The 15,889-nt window shown below is 40.3% G+C and overlaps 1 protein-coding gene across 1 annotated transcript in view; it reads left to right on the plus strand.

Moving 5' to 3' along the window:
* The first annotated feature begins 5,166 nt into the window (after positions 1–5,166).
* The window catches only part of FAM160A1 (family with sequence similarity 160 member A1), a 104,364-nt gene continuing 93,641 nt past the window's right edge, over positions 5,167–15,889 (plus strand). Inside the window, exon 1 of the mRNA XM_008060164.2 lies at positions 5,167–5,395. Within this exon, the coding sequence (XP_008058355.1) occupies positions 5,291–5,395 (105 nt within the window). The 5' untranslated portion in view covers positions 5,167–5,290. The remainder of the gene's footprint in view (positions 5,396–15,889) is intronic.

Genomic DNA, 15,889 nt, shown 5'->3' on the forward strand with positions numbered 1-15,889 from the left:
TTGAGGCCAGGAGTTCAAAACCAGCCTAGGCAACATAGTGAGACCCAGGTTTGGTGCGGTATAACTGTAGTCCCAGCTACTCGGAGGCTGAAGCGGGAGGATCACTTGAGCCCAGGAATTTGAGTTTGCAATGAGCCATGATAGTACCACTGCACTCTAGCCTAGGCAACAGAGCAAGACCCTCATCTTTAAAAACAAACAAAAAGAGAGAAAGGAAGGAAGAAAGAAAGGAAGGAAGGACTTTTGAGGTGGAAGAGACCTCAGCTCCTTATTTAGTCCTAACAGCTGACCTAAGTGACGTTCCATATGAAGACCCTGTTTTTTTACTGGTGTTTTCACAGCTGGTTAGAGCAAGAGCTGACTCCTAGCTCAAAGCTCAAGTTCCAAGTTGAGACTTTACAGTTTTAGACTTTCAGGCTTGGAGAATTGAGCTAAAAACTCCTAGCCCTTGCCCTTTGTTCCCTACTTTAAATCTACCTAAGTTCTCTAAGCATTTCCATAAACCAACCAGAGAAATATCAGGCGGGACAAAGGACAGGTGGGAAAGGACAGCCTGTCACCTCTCTCTTTCAGGTTTGGGATAGTACTTCCGCAGAGGAAACTCACCATGGAAAGACTCCACTCCTGTTTCTCTCTCTCTCTCTTTCTCTCTCTCCCCGCCTCCCCCTTTTTCTCTCTCTCTCTCTTTCCAAAGTTGATTAGAGAATTAGAGAAAGAAGAGGGGAAAGATAGAGAGACATGCCAGAGCTGGTATCACACTGTCCACTCATCTTTCTTCTCCTTTTGCTCCATCGAAATCCTTTTCCTTGTATCTTCCAGTTCTCCCTGTTCATTGTTTCTTCCCCTTAGGCCAGCAAATGTGATCACTTTTCCGTTAATAAAAGTGTTCCTTTGGCCCTGCCTTGCCTTAAGGTGGTTATCCCATTTTTTCCCGTTGAAGATTCTTAAAATTCATTATTAGGATACATTATATATAAATAGAAAAAATAATTGAAGGATGGTCTGAGATAATATATAACTAAATGCCAAGATGTTTATTATTTAAGTTTAGTCTGATAGTGAGGGAGGAATATATCAAAATGTAGTTATTAGTAGTTTAGGGGAAAAATGTGATTTTTACACATTTATAGCTTTTTAAAAAAAAAAGTATTATAGCTTTCCAAAGAGTCTGATAAGATGTCTATCTGGGAATGAGGTTGAAGAAATTTTTACGTTGGATAAAAGTTGTGATTTAGATGACTAGAATCTAAGTTTGTATGATTATATGGCATATTTTATAATTCTGTGATATGAAGCATATTCTTATACCTTTTTCATAGTCAAATGAAAGATACATGCTTTCAAAAAAGAGCAAATAAAAGTCCACATAATTCTTAAGTCAGTTGTCCCTGCCTCCAACAATATATTTATTTATTTATTTATTTGAGTTGGAGTCTCACTTTGTTGCCCAGCCTGGAGGGCAGTGGCACTATCATGGCCACTGCAGCCTTGACATGCTGGACTCAGGCGATCCTTCCACCTCTGCCTTACAAGTAGCTGGAACTATGGGTGCACACCACCACTCCCGGCTAATTTTTTAATTTATTATAGAGATGAGGTCTTGCCACGTTGCCCAGGCTGGTCTTGAACCCATGGGCTCAGGCAGTTCTCTTGCCTCTGCCTCTCAAAGTGCTGGGATTATAGGTGTGAGCCACTGTGCCTGGCAACCCTCTAACAATATTTAATAGAATTTTTCTTCCCTTGCTGATGGAAACCATTTTTATATGTAATATTAATTAGATATAAAAGTGACCACTCACTAATGTCTGTGGAGATAATATGGCCAGTCCTGTCTTTGCAGCTTCTGTACTGAAATATCAGGCTGTTTTTTGACAGCTTATTTTTTCTTCCCCATCCTTCAATCAAAAAAGTCAACCACACCACAAACGCACTGTTGCAAGCAGACTCCTCTGGGTAGTTTTTGGTGTTGATGGTTTGTTTGAAGAAAGAGGGAAAAAAAAAAAATCACTCGTTGCGGTCTGAATGGGTTACAGAGCTCTCTCTCAGGCATGAAATCCCGTCAATGTGTGTGCATGTATTTATAGGAAGAACAGGCTGGAGGATGTGTGCCAGGAGTGGCAACCTTTACTCTAACATTTGCGGCAGCACATCCCTGAGATGAAGAGAGCAGAGGGAATGGAAGTGGAAGTGCCTGGTGGTGCCATGCTCATGTTGGGCACATGTTCTAGGGACGGCAGCTCCTTGGCCTACCTACACTTTTGGCTTTGTTTTGTCCTCTGTTCTTCACTTGGGACTTTTAGCGGTGATCTGAGAGTTTAATAAAAAGCTTGAATGGCTACAAAAAAGGGAAAAAAGTAAAAACTGATAAAAGAAAAATGCAATGTATTGAAAACCTTGGTGCTTGAGGAAATATGACCTTCCTTATCTCTTATAAATATGGAACTATCTCTTTCAGCTTTATATTGCCCTGGGGATATGCCAGTGTTTTAATACTCTAATGAGAGAGGAGGGGAGGAATCCAACTTTTTGTCTCTGAGAGTGTTTTGGGTAGTATTTTCATTTATAGTATTTCATTTATAGTATTTTCCCTTCCCAAACTTGCTTGTTTGACTTGCCTGACTCTTCCTTTCTCTATCTTTTTTTTATGTTATAGTTTCTGCATTCATAACACATTTGATTCTCAGTCTCAAAAGTATGACTGAAATGCACTTTTCTTAGAAAAGATGCAAATTCTTTAAGAGATAAGAGATGATAGCCAGCAGAAAGGAGAATATAGTTTTCTGGAAAGAGCGCTGGACTAGAAATTCAGAGACTTAACGTTCTCCTTCCATCAAAACTAACTTGTAAGTTCATGACGGTGGCTAAGATATTTTTTCCATCTGTACTGCATTCTTGCATCTCTGAAAAGATTGCCTATAAATTCCCTTTAATAACTTTTAAGATCTTAGCGAGCATATGTTCTTATTTTTGATTGAGGAGCAATTGGCATAACGTTCCTCTCATATCTTTGAAGAAGAGTCTTAGAATCCTGGAGCTGGAAGGAATCTCAAGGGGTCTTGTCGTTTTTCGACTTCTGGAATAAGCCAAAGCTTTGATTTTCTTTGTTTTATCACTACATTGTCTGAATAAGAGACCTTGACATTTTCACAGAAGTGCATAGGATAACAAGGAAGTTGATTCACAAACTTGTTTTATCTATTATCATTAAAATAGGCCTATAAAGTTGAACATTTTTAGGGGCTGGCCAGGTAACTTAAATGAGGTGAAGAGACTGGTAGTGGGATCACAGGGACAGGGGATGGGAGAGTGCATATACCCTGCATTCATGGGGCGGCCATACCTGGCTTTTAAAACACCTGATGGACCCAATAAAATGTGCCTTTCAGGGGCAAAGGGCCATGGTTGGCAGTGCTCAATGTCTGTTGAAAACAAGTTTGTATTATTTGGGATTTTTGTTGGGGGAATTCAAATTTAATAATAAAATACAGTTATAGAAGGAATACACAGCCTGTTCCCCTCAGTATGTGATTTGTGTAGTCCTTCTTCTGGCAGGTTGTTCTTTCTAGATTCCTTAAGCCTCCTCCATCCTCCTTTAAAAAAGTTTCTTTGCTCAGAATTATTAATTCGTGCACATTTTCTCTTCTTGTTTCTGAAAAATTCTTTTTCGGGTTCCTTTAATGTTGAACAACCCCTCTCCTGCAACAGAAGCACTTGTTTTGAATATTTTTTTAAAACTGTCCTCCAGGGTTTAATGCTACTCTCCACAAAGGACTTCGTCTAACCTGAAGACTCCTTTCTCACATTGTATTGTTTATAGAGAGAAATGGTGGATCTTGTTCCTTGTAAAGCCCTCTGTATTACTCAGTTGCAATACTCTGTATTACTCAACTCCCCCCTTTTTTTTCTTTTGGTGCTACAAGTCTGCAAACTTTTATTACAGATTTTATTTCTTCTAGGGTTCTGGTAATTGTAATTATTTTTCTCTGAATGCTCTCCAACATGGACACTAAAAAAATAATATTTTGAACTGAACTCAGTCCTCTCATGGGCTGATCCAACTGGTGAGATAAAACCATGATTTCATTGCTTTTGACAGAGGGTTAGCACCACACCACTGGATCATATTCATTGTACACTCTGTGACCTCAATATCTTTTTCCCTTACTGGCTCTGTTGTAGCCAGGATTTCTTCATGGCTTATCTTCCTAATTCATTTTTCATTTGTAAGTGTGCTACCTTGTACTCACACCTAAAAAGCACTATCTTGTTTTTGATGGATCGTTTCTATTTCTGATTTGTCAGGGTTACTTAGGATTCTGTTATTTTTCAGAAAAGCTAGAAACCTTAACCTAGTCTATAGCCAAAAAATGACAGAGAATGCTTTCAATTCTATTATGACAGTCATTGATTTAAAAAAAATATATTCAATAATACTAGACCCAGGAATCTGGTGCTGTTTTATAACTCTCCCAAGTTGCATCAAGCCATTTATTTCTGTTGCTATTAACATGGTTACTAGGTATTTTTAAGCTCCACAGACATTGATATCATAGTTTCTTACTTGATTATAAAAACTAGATTTGAATGACTTGGAGTAGTAATTTGGGGAGCTGTGGTTAGTTGTAGCGGAGAAAAGAAATCCCATGATTGTTTAATTTATACATGTAGCTAAAGTCGCATCATTATTTTATATTTTTAGTAGCAAGGTGGGAGAAAATAGCAAAGCCTCTGGATTGATTATAAATATGTTTTGTAAGCCGGGCTCAGTGGCTCAGCCTGTAATCCCGCGCCTTGGGAGGCTGAGGTGAGTGGATTGACTGAGCCCGCGGGTTTGAGACTTGCCTGGGCAACTTGGTGAGACCTCATCTCTACAATAAATCAAAAAATTAGCCAGGCGTGGTAGCGCGCACCTGTAATTCCAGCTACTTGGAAGGCTGAGGCAGAAGGATCGCCGGAGCTCCAGCAGGTCGAGGCTGCGGTGGCCGGGAGCGGCCACTGCACTCCTGTGTGGGCGACAGAGTGAGACTCCAACTCAAAAAAAAAAAAAATGTTTTGTAGATTTTTTTCTGTGTTGGACTTTGAGAATGTCTATGCTTTGATATAAATTTAATAGTGTCCTATATAATGTATGAACATAATGAGATCCATTTCTCGTTATTGTCATTACAGGTTTCAGAAGGTGACAATGAGACGTGAAGAAATTACATTTCTCGAACTTGAAAGTTAGTGACTGCTTACCAATTTTAATGAGAATAAAATATGACTTAGAAGCATTGACTTATGAAGGTTTATGATGTCATCGGTTTCAACAGAAATCAAACTGCAGCAGGCTGTGAGCCTGCAGGGAGTTGACCCAGAAACATGCATGATTGTATTTAAAAACCACTGGGCACAGGTAATGTATGTGTTCTACCTCTCTGCTGGTCTTGGTAGCCCCAGGGGCCTCCATACCTCTGTGACCGGTAACTGGGTTTCCAGAAACGTAGGGAGGGAAGCTTTTTCAGATAGGAAAGAAAACAACTTTCTCATCTTCCTTTCCTAGAGTAGATATCTGGCTAAAAACCATGGTTTTCACTAAAGCAATTAGGGTACATGCATGTTCTTCAGGTATTTTTAGAAGAACAGCAATTGTTCCTTAAAGTGACTTTTACATCACTTTGCAATATACTTGACCATAATTACTTCCTCTCTCTTTCCCTCTTTTCTGCTGATTTCCATCCAGCCTTTAAACTCTAATAATAATAAAATACACGTTTATTAAACATTTACCATGTACTGTGTTAAGTACTTCGGATGCTTTGTATCATTTAATCTTCTCCACAAACCTATAAGGTAGCTATTATTAGCTTTCTTATTTTACAGAGGTTAAGTCACTTGCTTAGGGTTATACAACTAGGAAGTTATCAAGCAGTGTTTTTAGACCTCATCCCTTGACTCCAGAGCCCCTGTGTTTGACCTCTGTAATCCACCAGGTTTGGGTTGGTGGTCCCGTATAATTTAAGGAAAGAATCTGGCTATACCTGAATCTGTGTCTTCTTCTCCACAAAGCTTTTGATTATTTATCTTGACTTCTCTGTAACTCTTCTCTGATTTGCTTGTGTGGATCATTAAAGTTTGAATGTTCAGAAAATGTACCCGCCTGCCCCTTTCCTCAGGGAGTTTACAAGTAGTAAAATAAATAAAATTGACATTTTTTTTTACTACTTGTCCAGCACTCACTCCCCAGGTGAGCTGGTAAGTGGCTATTTATGTGACAGTTTTTTAATGACTACCCAGTTCCTTTCTGTGGCTGGAAACAGCACATGGGTTAAAGCATGAGCCTGTAAATCACAACAATTATAGGGGACACAGTTTAGATAAAAAAAACCCAACAAAATCAATTCTGTTTCTGAGTCATTTATACTGTATAGCTTCTTGTTACTATCCAGTGTAAAGTGTCCAAGATATTTTGTGAATTTCCCTTTCTCTGATTTTTTTACTGTTAGAATTTTAATGAGTTTGCTGTGAACATTAAAGACATAACTTTTTTAGTAAAGGAAAGTAGCTTAGGAGTTTTCCAGATAATGACAACAGTTTCCTTTGGCTTTTTACTTTTATAAGTTTTTTTTTGGAGTCTCACTCTGTTGTCCAGGCTGGAGTGCCGTGTCACGCTCATGACCACCCCAGCATCGACCTCCTGGGCTCTGGAGATCCTTCTGCCTCAGCCTTCCAAGTAGCTGGAATTATAGGCACACGCTACCTTGCCTGGCTAATTTTTTATTGATTGTAGAGATGAGGTCTTGCTAAGTTGCTCAGGATGGTCTCGAACCCATGGACTCAGGCAATCTACTCGCCTCAGTCTCCTAAAGTGCTGGGATTATAGGCTGAGTCACTGAGCCTGGCCCTTTGATAAGTATTTTAAGGCAGTGGCTCCACAATGGGATGGTGAACCCTAAGGTATGAGCCCAGTAGTCCATTGGTGTGGGAAGAATAATTTATTTTTATTTTTGAGTCAGGTTCTCCCTCTGCTTTTCAGGCTGGAGTGAAGTGTCATAATCACGGCTTATCACAGCCTCAACCACCTGGGCTCAGGCCATCCTCCCACCTCAGCCTCTTGAGTAGCTGGGACTACAGGTGCATGCCACCATGCCTGGCTAATTTTAAAAATTTTTTTTTGTAGAGATGAGTTTTTACTATGTTGCCTGATTTGATCTTGAACTCGTGGGCTCAAATGATTCTCCCACCTTGGCCTCCCAAATTGCTGAGATTACGGGCATAAGCCACTACACCCAGCCAAACTATTTCTGTCTTCACCTTTAAAAAATTTCTGTTTGGTGTTTAAAATATACATAATATATTTGTATATTAGTACACACATGTTTATTAATTCATTTAATAATTCAGGCTCATCCTTTAAAACTGTTATTGCATAATCACATGTTTTGAATCGAGAACGTTTCCAGCATCTGTCATTTCGTGTGACTGAGGAAGTCTGTCATTCTAGCACACACTGTCTGGCCACAGCCCCATTCTGTTTATTTGTGACTAATACCTTTGATTATAATCATTTCTGCTGGGGTAATTGTGATGTGTGGTCCATTTATTGTTCTGTACACTTTCCAAAGATGTGACATGTCATCAGCTTCTTGACTGTATGTAGGTGGGTCATCTGCCCTGGCTTGTCCCAGGCAAGTTTTCCCCAAAGCTGTCAGAGTGGTGCTAGAATGTCCACATTGCTGAGAGAGTGAATAGGGACCCAGAGTCACATGATTTATTTCCAAGCCAATATGAATGACTTCATCATCATCAGACGTTCTGGGTTACCCGAAGCACAGTGCAGATACGTGGTACCCTCCTCTCGGTGCAGATGAATATTGAGTTGTAGGGAAGGATAATTTTGTCAGAGGGAAGAGTGTTCAGTCATCACACATTTCCTCTTGTCAAGTGGGCACGCTCTTGGTCATATTTTGACTCAGCCATTTCTTTAACTTTGGGCAGGCTTTTTTTTTTTAAAACTTTTAAGCTTGACTTTAACTTTTAAATAAATCTGAAAAATGCCCTCTTTCTACACAAACTCTTGAGGACCTTTCTGAAGGAAAATACTGGTTGAAGAAATTTTTGTGGGTGTCAAAGTAGCTATTGTTCAACTGAGATCTCCTGAGCCCACATTTCCGGTGTGTCACCGTAGGCATCACTGATGGGACTTAAGAGTGTGTAAGCCTTTAAGGAATGTATAAGCTAATTCAGATAACAATGCAAGATATAACAAAATGACTTCAGGAGTTAAGTCAGGAGAAGAAGGAACTATTATGGCTGGAAATGGCCTGGGAAACAGGGAAAGTGAGCTCTTGCTAGCTTGGCTGTGGAAAAAAGAAGGTTGTGATGACAGACAGGAAGAGACCATTTCAGAGAAGGGGTACCAGGAACAAATGCTCCCAATTCTGACTTTTTTGGATGGTGAAAAAAAAGGAGGGGAAGGCGCACACACACACAAAATCAGGGCAAGGCAGAGATGTGGGGCCAGGAGTGAGATGAGGAAGGAGACCCCAGTTGACGGGAATGAATGCTACTTATTTTATCTTTGGAGTTCCATGCGTTGCTCTTTGCTGTGAGCTATCAGGCTGGGGGTGGGTGAAGAGCAGTTGCAGAGGCTTAGGAAGTGAGGCTGAGGCACCCCTAAGCTCCCCTGAGGCAACCCGAGAAAACCTGTAGGGCTGGTAGCAAATGTGGCACTGACAAAGCTGGTGACAGCATTTTATTTACTCAAATGTCCTGTGCCCTGCCCAGAACAATGCAGTTTTTATATGTTAAATTAGGAAAAATGAAGGCAAGAACTGCCTGTGGGATCCTGAATGCTTCTCTTTGTTAGTACACCAAAGCAAATTCAACATAATTCACCATATCTGACAGGCTTATTCTAGGATTTATAGGTGGTATCTATTCCAGAGCTGGAGTTAAAAAACAAACGCTGATGGAGGAGGAGATCTGCTTGCCACTTGTGCCTCCTAAGTCTGTCAGAGGCAGCTAGCTATACCGCCGACTGTCATCTGAGCATTCTGTGATTTGAGGGGTTGTCAGGGGGGATATTAACTGGCCCCAATGGTGCACTTGAGTTTCCAACTGTTCCTGGGCCCAGTGATCTCATAGCATCCCCGGAACAGCTCTACAGCAGACGTCAGGAATAGCTGCATTCCTAACAGTGACACTGGAGAATCCAGGCTATAGAAAGTAGCCCTTGGCCTGGACTTCCCCTCACCTCCTGAGATGCCATCTTGTATTTTAAGTTGCCAGAGCAATGAATCTGAAACCCAGATCTGTCCAGGTCATTCTTGTTGGAACTCTCAGTGGCTTCTGGCCACCTATAGGCCCATACAGTTCTTTATGTCCTGACTTCTGTTACTCCCTGCCTCTCGTTTAGTCTCCAGAAATGCACAGTTGCTTGGGGTCCCTGGCCATCCCCTCCCCTGGGCAGCATCCATCATGCTGTTTCATACCTCTGTGCCGTAGACACTTGCTCTTCTTTCTGCTGGAAATATGCCTCCCCCTGGTTAAATGCCTCCCCTTCTGCAGGCCTTATTTGGGGCATCGTTTGTTCTAGGAAACCAATCTTTTCTGTCCTCTTTCATGTTCCCACTCTGTGTTCCAAGACCATCTGAGTATTCTTTTACTGCTATACCACCACCTTTTAATTTAATTTTGTATTATTATTATTATTATTAATATTATTATTACTGTGTTGACCAGGCTGATCTTGAACTCCTAGCTCAGCCTCCCGGATAGCTGGGATGGTAGGTGCAGGTAGCCAGAACAGAATGTGTCATATTGTAGATGTTCAATAAACAGTTGAACTGAAAAGCAGCCAATATGAGATATAACTTTAGGACACACAAGCCAGTTAGGAAACAGTTCTGAGCATTCACTAACTTTAAAACATTTTATAATTTGCTGCCAATAAGATATTTGAACTTGCATTCAATGATCTGGAAGTGGGGGGGGCGGAGGAGAGAGAAAGAGAAAGAGAATGAGAATGAGTGTGTGTGTGTGGTTAGTATTTATAGAGTCTATAAAAATAGTTTATAATTTAGTCGGCTGTTGTTTTTTTCTCTCGTCTTTGTGTCTTTGTCTTTTTCTGAATGGAAGAGAGGACAAAAATGATAAGAAGCATTGGGCCACCAGGTGATAAACAGTTTAACTAGACTGCTGTGTGAATGCAACACCCTACACTAGTTATTTTTGATGGCACAGTTGTATTTTGTGAAGCTTCGTGGACTTTGCTCCATTCATTCTCTATGTCTGCTCTTAAAGCCAAGAGAACAGAGGAGAACAATCAATTGGAAATGCACATTTCAGTCTTTGTTTCTAGTTCGTTAATAGCTCAGCACTTCCTCCTGCCACCCGTGGCCTCCAAAAATAAGCTGTTTACATTTTCTTTTTCTTTTTTTGTTAAGGCTAAGAAAATGTCAGAGCTCGAATGGAGTTGTGGTGACAGATGAGGAAAAGCCAGTGGGTTTAGTAACCTTTTTCATCTCTGAGGGAGGTGGGTGGGAAAAAGTGGAATTATATAGATTGGTTAATTAAGTCAAGTGTCTTCCCACAATAATGAAAGATAGATGACGTACTTTAGTTATCATATCTTGGGTAGGGCTGCAAGTAGCCTGAATCTTTTAAAGGATTGTAGAGCCATCTATACACAGATTAGACATACACTATATTTAAATTTTATTCCCTTGTTCTGTTTATCTTTAGCGTTTGGGTCTGGGCTTGTCATAGACCAAATGGCAGAGAAAAATTAAGTAAAGCCTTTGAGAGATGAAAAGTTGAGAAGTATTAGAAAATTATATATTTCTGAATATCTTGTTCAATTGGTGTTTGTTAACCATTTAAAACATTTATATCTGTCTTCCTGACTTTACAAGTAGCCCTGAACTTGATAGTAGAGAGTAGAGTGAACAAAACCTATGCTTCTTAAGATAGAGAACCCAGGTAGGTATTCACCGTGCTTGTGTTAGACCCTAAAGCGATTGAGCATGTTGGAATGTCAGTAACTCTCCTGCTGTGTGCTTGGTGATAAGTTTGATTTTTGCTGTGGTTGGAATTGGTGTTCTTTGGCATATTACTACATAGATCATTACTCTTAAGTCCTTTCCGTAGCTCCCGCTTTATCCTGTTTTATCCCAGATTTAGACAAGTGTCTGGAGCTCAGGACTGGAGCTGACATTAGACAGTTGGTGTAAGTGTACACATACTATAAAGCTGTTACTTAAATTTAAAAAGAAATGACTTGGTAAAGGTCTCCCTGTGGAAATAGATGTGTGAGGAATATCCCTGATTGAAAGACACAGCTGTTAAGTAATGAACAGGGACTGAATGGAAACTTAACTTTTGTGTAGTTATGTGGTACATTAAGTGGAATTTGACTTTTGACAGCTAAGTCCTGCCTTTCTGTGTGATGGAAAGTGTCACTTAGTAACTTGGTTTCTTCCACCATGCCACTTTAAATTAACATTCCAAAGGATTTGCAAGTATGCGTTTTACTCATATGACTTTCTTGAAATAATTAGGCTCTAACCAAAGTGGCATAAGTAATCACATATTGAAACATGTAAGACATGGAACAATACGAGGGGAGACCCCCCCAAAGCCAGAACTTATTTATAAAAAAATTGTGTATTTATTCTTACATGTTTAAACTTCAGTCACCTTCAGAGTACTCTCCGTTTGATGCGATGCACCTATTGAGATGTGCTTTCCACTGCTCAGAACAGTTTTTGAGCACGTCAATTTTGATGCCTTGTAGTGCTTCTGTCATTTTTTGTTTCACCTCTTCCACATCGGCAGAATGTTTCCATTTGAGGACTTTTTTCATCTGGGGAAACAAAAAAATAGTCGCTTGGGACAAGATCAGGTGAATAGGGAGAATGGGGCATGGGGTCATGCCATTTTGGGTCAAAAACTGCTGAACACTCAGTGCGGTGTCGGCAGGTGCGTTGTCATGATGGAAGAACCAGTCATCTGTTTGTCACAGCTCGGAATGTTTCTTCTGCAAATCGTGATGCAACCTTGTCAAAACTTCCAGATAAAAACAGTTTGATCCAGAGGAACAAATTCTGGTATACTACAAGGAACCCACCCTCCAAAAGACAATTCTGGTTTTTAATCTTACTTAATCTTCCCTTGTGTTAAGCAGAATCAAAGCTAGTCTCCTGACAGAAACACTGTGGTTATCATGAACGGTAATAATTTGTTAGCTCAAGGTGCTGTTTTGTGATTTATGTAGATCTTTCATTCTGAAAACATTTGAATTTCCTATTTAGAGTTTGTAACTATTTGAAATTCAGGCTGGTTATGACTGACTGATAGGGTCTTTCATTACGGATAAGTATAGGAGTATCTGATATTACTTCATGAAAGAAATATGCTCTCTGTTAATTTTATTTAGCCCCAGTAAGCCTCGTATTTATAGGTCAGATGCCTTGATATTAGGTTAAATTTAGGTATGTTGATCTTATGTTGTGAACATCATTGTTCATGTTGTTGATTTTTGTGTTTTTCTTTCATTTTAGAATTGTGGTAGTTTACATGTTAGTCTATATGTGATCCAGGCTCATGATTTTCTGTCTCTCTTTCTCTTTCTCTTTCTCTCTCTCTCTCTCTCTCTCTCTCTCTCTCTCACACACACACACACACACACACACACACACACACACACACACCCAGGCCTATGTTTGTTAAAGTTTGTAGGTCAGCAGTTGCCTAGGTATGATCAGCAAAACATTTAAGTTGCTATATCTGATCCCAACTGATTTACTTAAGGAGCCTGAGCTTTATCAGGTGTTGATTAGTTTATTAAATGGTGTTTTCAGCCTAACAAGGTGAACTTGTTTTATAATGTAAATATTTGCAAAGTGTATTTTGCTTGCTTTCATTCTCTTACCTACTGGAATTCCTCTAGCTCTGTTAATTGTGCTTTTTTTCTCTGATGAATCCCTGAGACTAATAGTGTTTAGCTGAGAAGAACCTGGAACTGGAAATCTGGGACAAGGTTGAGCGTATAAGAGCCATAGGAATAGACCAGGCCTGGGGAAGCCTCTGTGGACAGCATGGGGTCATGGCATCCATGGGAGTGGAAGATCAGAGTTGGGAAGTGGGTGAAGCTAGGCAGCAAGTAGAAATCAGAGACACAGGCTTGTTGGCATTTGATGGAAGTGATGTGAGCAGAGGACACAAAAGAGATAAGGAAGAATCCAGGTCATATCAAAGCGTAGTCTGCAGAAACGGAGAGAACTATATGACACCACTGGGACAACAGGACAGAAGTTCTTTTGGCATTTCAGTGCAAGTTGTTCCCTAGCCAAGAAGCTGCTTAGACATTCCCTACCAGTGTAGGATCCAAGCCCAGGGGTGCGCCTGCAGAACCCACTTGGAAAAGCACGTCATGGGTGTGTTTGCCTGAAAGGGAAAAGGAGATAACCTGGGAGTGTTCTAGCACCTCAGGAGAGATGTTAAGGACGTGTGGCAACACAGACATAATCAGCACTTTGCTGAGCATTGTGTATTCTATGACTCACAAGCCTTGGTTATCACACACCCATCTTCCTGGCAGTTAAACCACTAGGCCAGGGCTGGGAAAGAGTAAACGGGTCTTCAGGGATCTGCTCCATCTCTGACTACTAAACCAGAAGGCACTGTCAAGGAGCTGCCATAAAGAAGGTCAAGATGCTTCTGTCTAAAAGCGGCTGAGTAGCTTGCATTCTGTGTACATGTCTCCATTCTCTTTTTTAGGGTTTTCCTAGCAAAAAAAGAGGTCTGTTTGCAAAGGACTGAATTGGTATAAACCATGTAAATCAAGGTTCATGAATGAGAAAAATGTGATTTGAGACAATGTAAATAGTTTTGTTGCATATGACACATATGCATTTAGATATGTAATATTTGCATGTACATATATAGTATATAGTACATATGTAGTATAAATACATGTTTATTTATAAATTTATATTAGGAATTTCTAAGAATTAGGAGAGCTTCAATTATGAATTATTTTTAATGGTGTTTTGATACTTATTTTAGATATTAGTACAAAATTACTTTGTCTACCTTTATTTTTATTTATTTTCAGAAATTAGATCAACTTACAGGAAATAACTAATTAACATTAAAAATCTCATGTATATCGCCACAGACTCACTTCTAATTATACGTCTGATTGTCTGTATATTTGCTTTTTGACTTAAATTACTTTATGTATACATTTTAATGATATAAATTACTTAGTGTTTATTTTTAATAGTTCTATTATCGAGTTATGTAACATATTTTGATTATAATTCTCTTATTTCTGACCAATCAGGTAGGTAATATTTTTATTATTGGGAAATATCATTGGTATGAACTTTTTTTTTTTTTGAGTTGGAGACTCACTCTGTCACTCAGGCTGTAGGGCATTGACATGCTCCCGGTCACCGCAGCCTCAATCTGCTGGGCTCAGGCGATCTTCCACCTCAGGCTTACAAGTAGCTGGAACTACAGGCACACGCCACCACACCCGGCTAATTTTTTGATTTATTGTAGAGATGAGGTCTTGCCAAGTTGCCCAGGTGGGTCTTGAACCCACGGGCTCAGACAGTCCTCTCACCTTGGCCTCCCAAAGTGCTGGGATTATAGGCATGAGCTACCGTGCCCGGCTGGTATGAAAAAATTTTTTTTTTGTTGAGTTGCAGTCTCACTCTGTCACCCAGATTGGAGTGCAGTGGCACGCTCCCGGCCACAGCAGCCTCAACCTGCTGGACTCCGGTGATCTTTCCGCCTCAACTTTCCAAGTAGCTGGAACTACAAGCTCGCGCTATCACACCTGGCTAATTTTTTTTTGGGGGGGATTTATTTTAGAGACAAGGTCTCGCCGTGTTGCCCAGGCGGGTCTCAAACCTGTAGGCTCGGGCAATCCACTCACCTCACCCTCCCAAAGTATGGGATTACAGGCTGAGCCACTCGGAATGAACCTTTATTAACAAATTATTTTTGGGTTGTTTCCTTGGGGCATTTTCTCCAAAGTCAGATAACCAGTCAAAGGGCAGGAACAATTTTATAGCTTCTGTTACACATTGCCAGGTTGTTTTCCAGAAAGATTGAGTTAATTTTCCATGCCACTATCAGTGTATAAGGCACAATTCCAGTTTGAGACAATTTAGACAGTCTGGGCACACATGAAAAGTACAATTACATGCTTACACCGAGACCTAGCTGAAAAGATAGCTCTCACAAGTAAACTTAATATGTGGACTTTGAAATAATAGAACTGATAAAGCATGTAGCTAATTTGTTCTTCAGAATATGGAGCCTTGATATTAGAGCTTTTTGGGACTGAAGAATGTGTGGTGTTGAGGGGAAGGGACTTTTTGGACCAGGGTGGTACTGTGATCACATTCTGTGCGATATCATTAAGGTCCAGAGCCAGGGGAGAGTGAGAGAGCCAGGTCCCAGTGATGCTGCTGCTCGGGAGGTGGTCTGGCCTGTGAGGGGAGTCCCAGAGGGCTTGGTGGAAGTTGTAGGATAACGAGTGTCCTTTGGATCAGGTGGGCAGCAAAGGAGAATAGGATGTTTAGTGACTGCCCTTTGGCCATCAGTCAGCAGGCCATATACCTCTTGGGTAGCTGCTAAACGAAGACCTTCCTCATTCGAAATGTCAACTCAAGGGTGTCGGGGTGATTTTTTTTCCTTTATGACATGGCGTTATCAGTTTTATAATGGAAGTTGACAGAGATTATAGATTATATGGAAATCCAGTCATTGCATAAGGATGTACTTGCTTCGTCTATAAAGATTTTTATAAAGGAGAAACTTAGACCTTTCCCTGAGAAATAAATTTCCCTCGTTGCTCATGCATGCTGACATGGCATTGTACGTTTACCAG

Source organism: Carlito syrichta, unplaced genomic scaffold, assembly GCF_000164805.1.
Source record: "Carlito syrichta isolate Samal-C Ts95f unplaced genomic scaffold, Tarsius_syrichta-2.0.1 Scaffold304553, whole genome shotgun sequence".
Taxonomy (NCBI): Eukaryota; Metazoa; Chordata; class Mammalia; order Primates; family Tarsiidae; genus Carlito; species Carlito syrichta.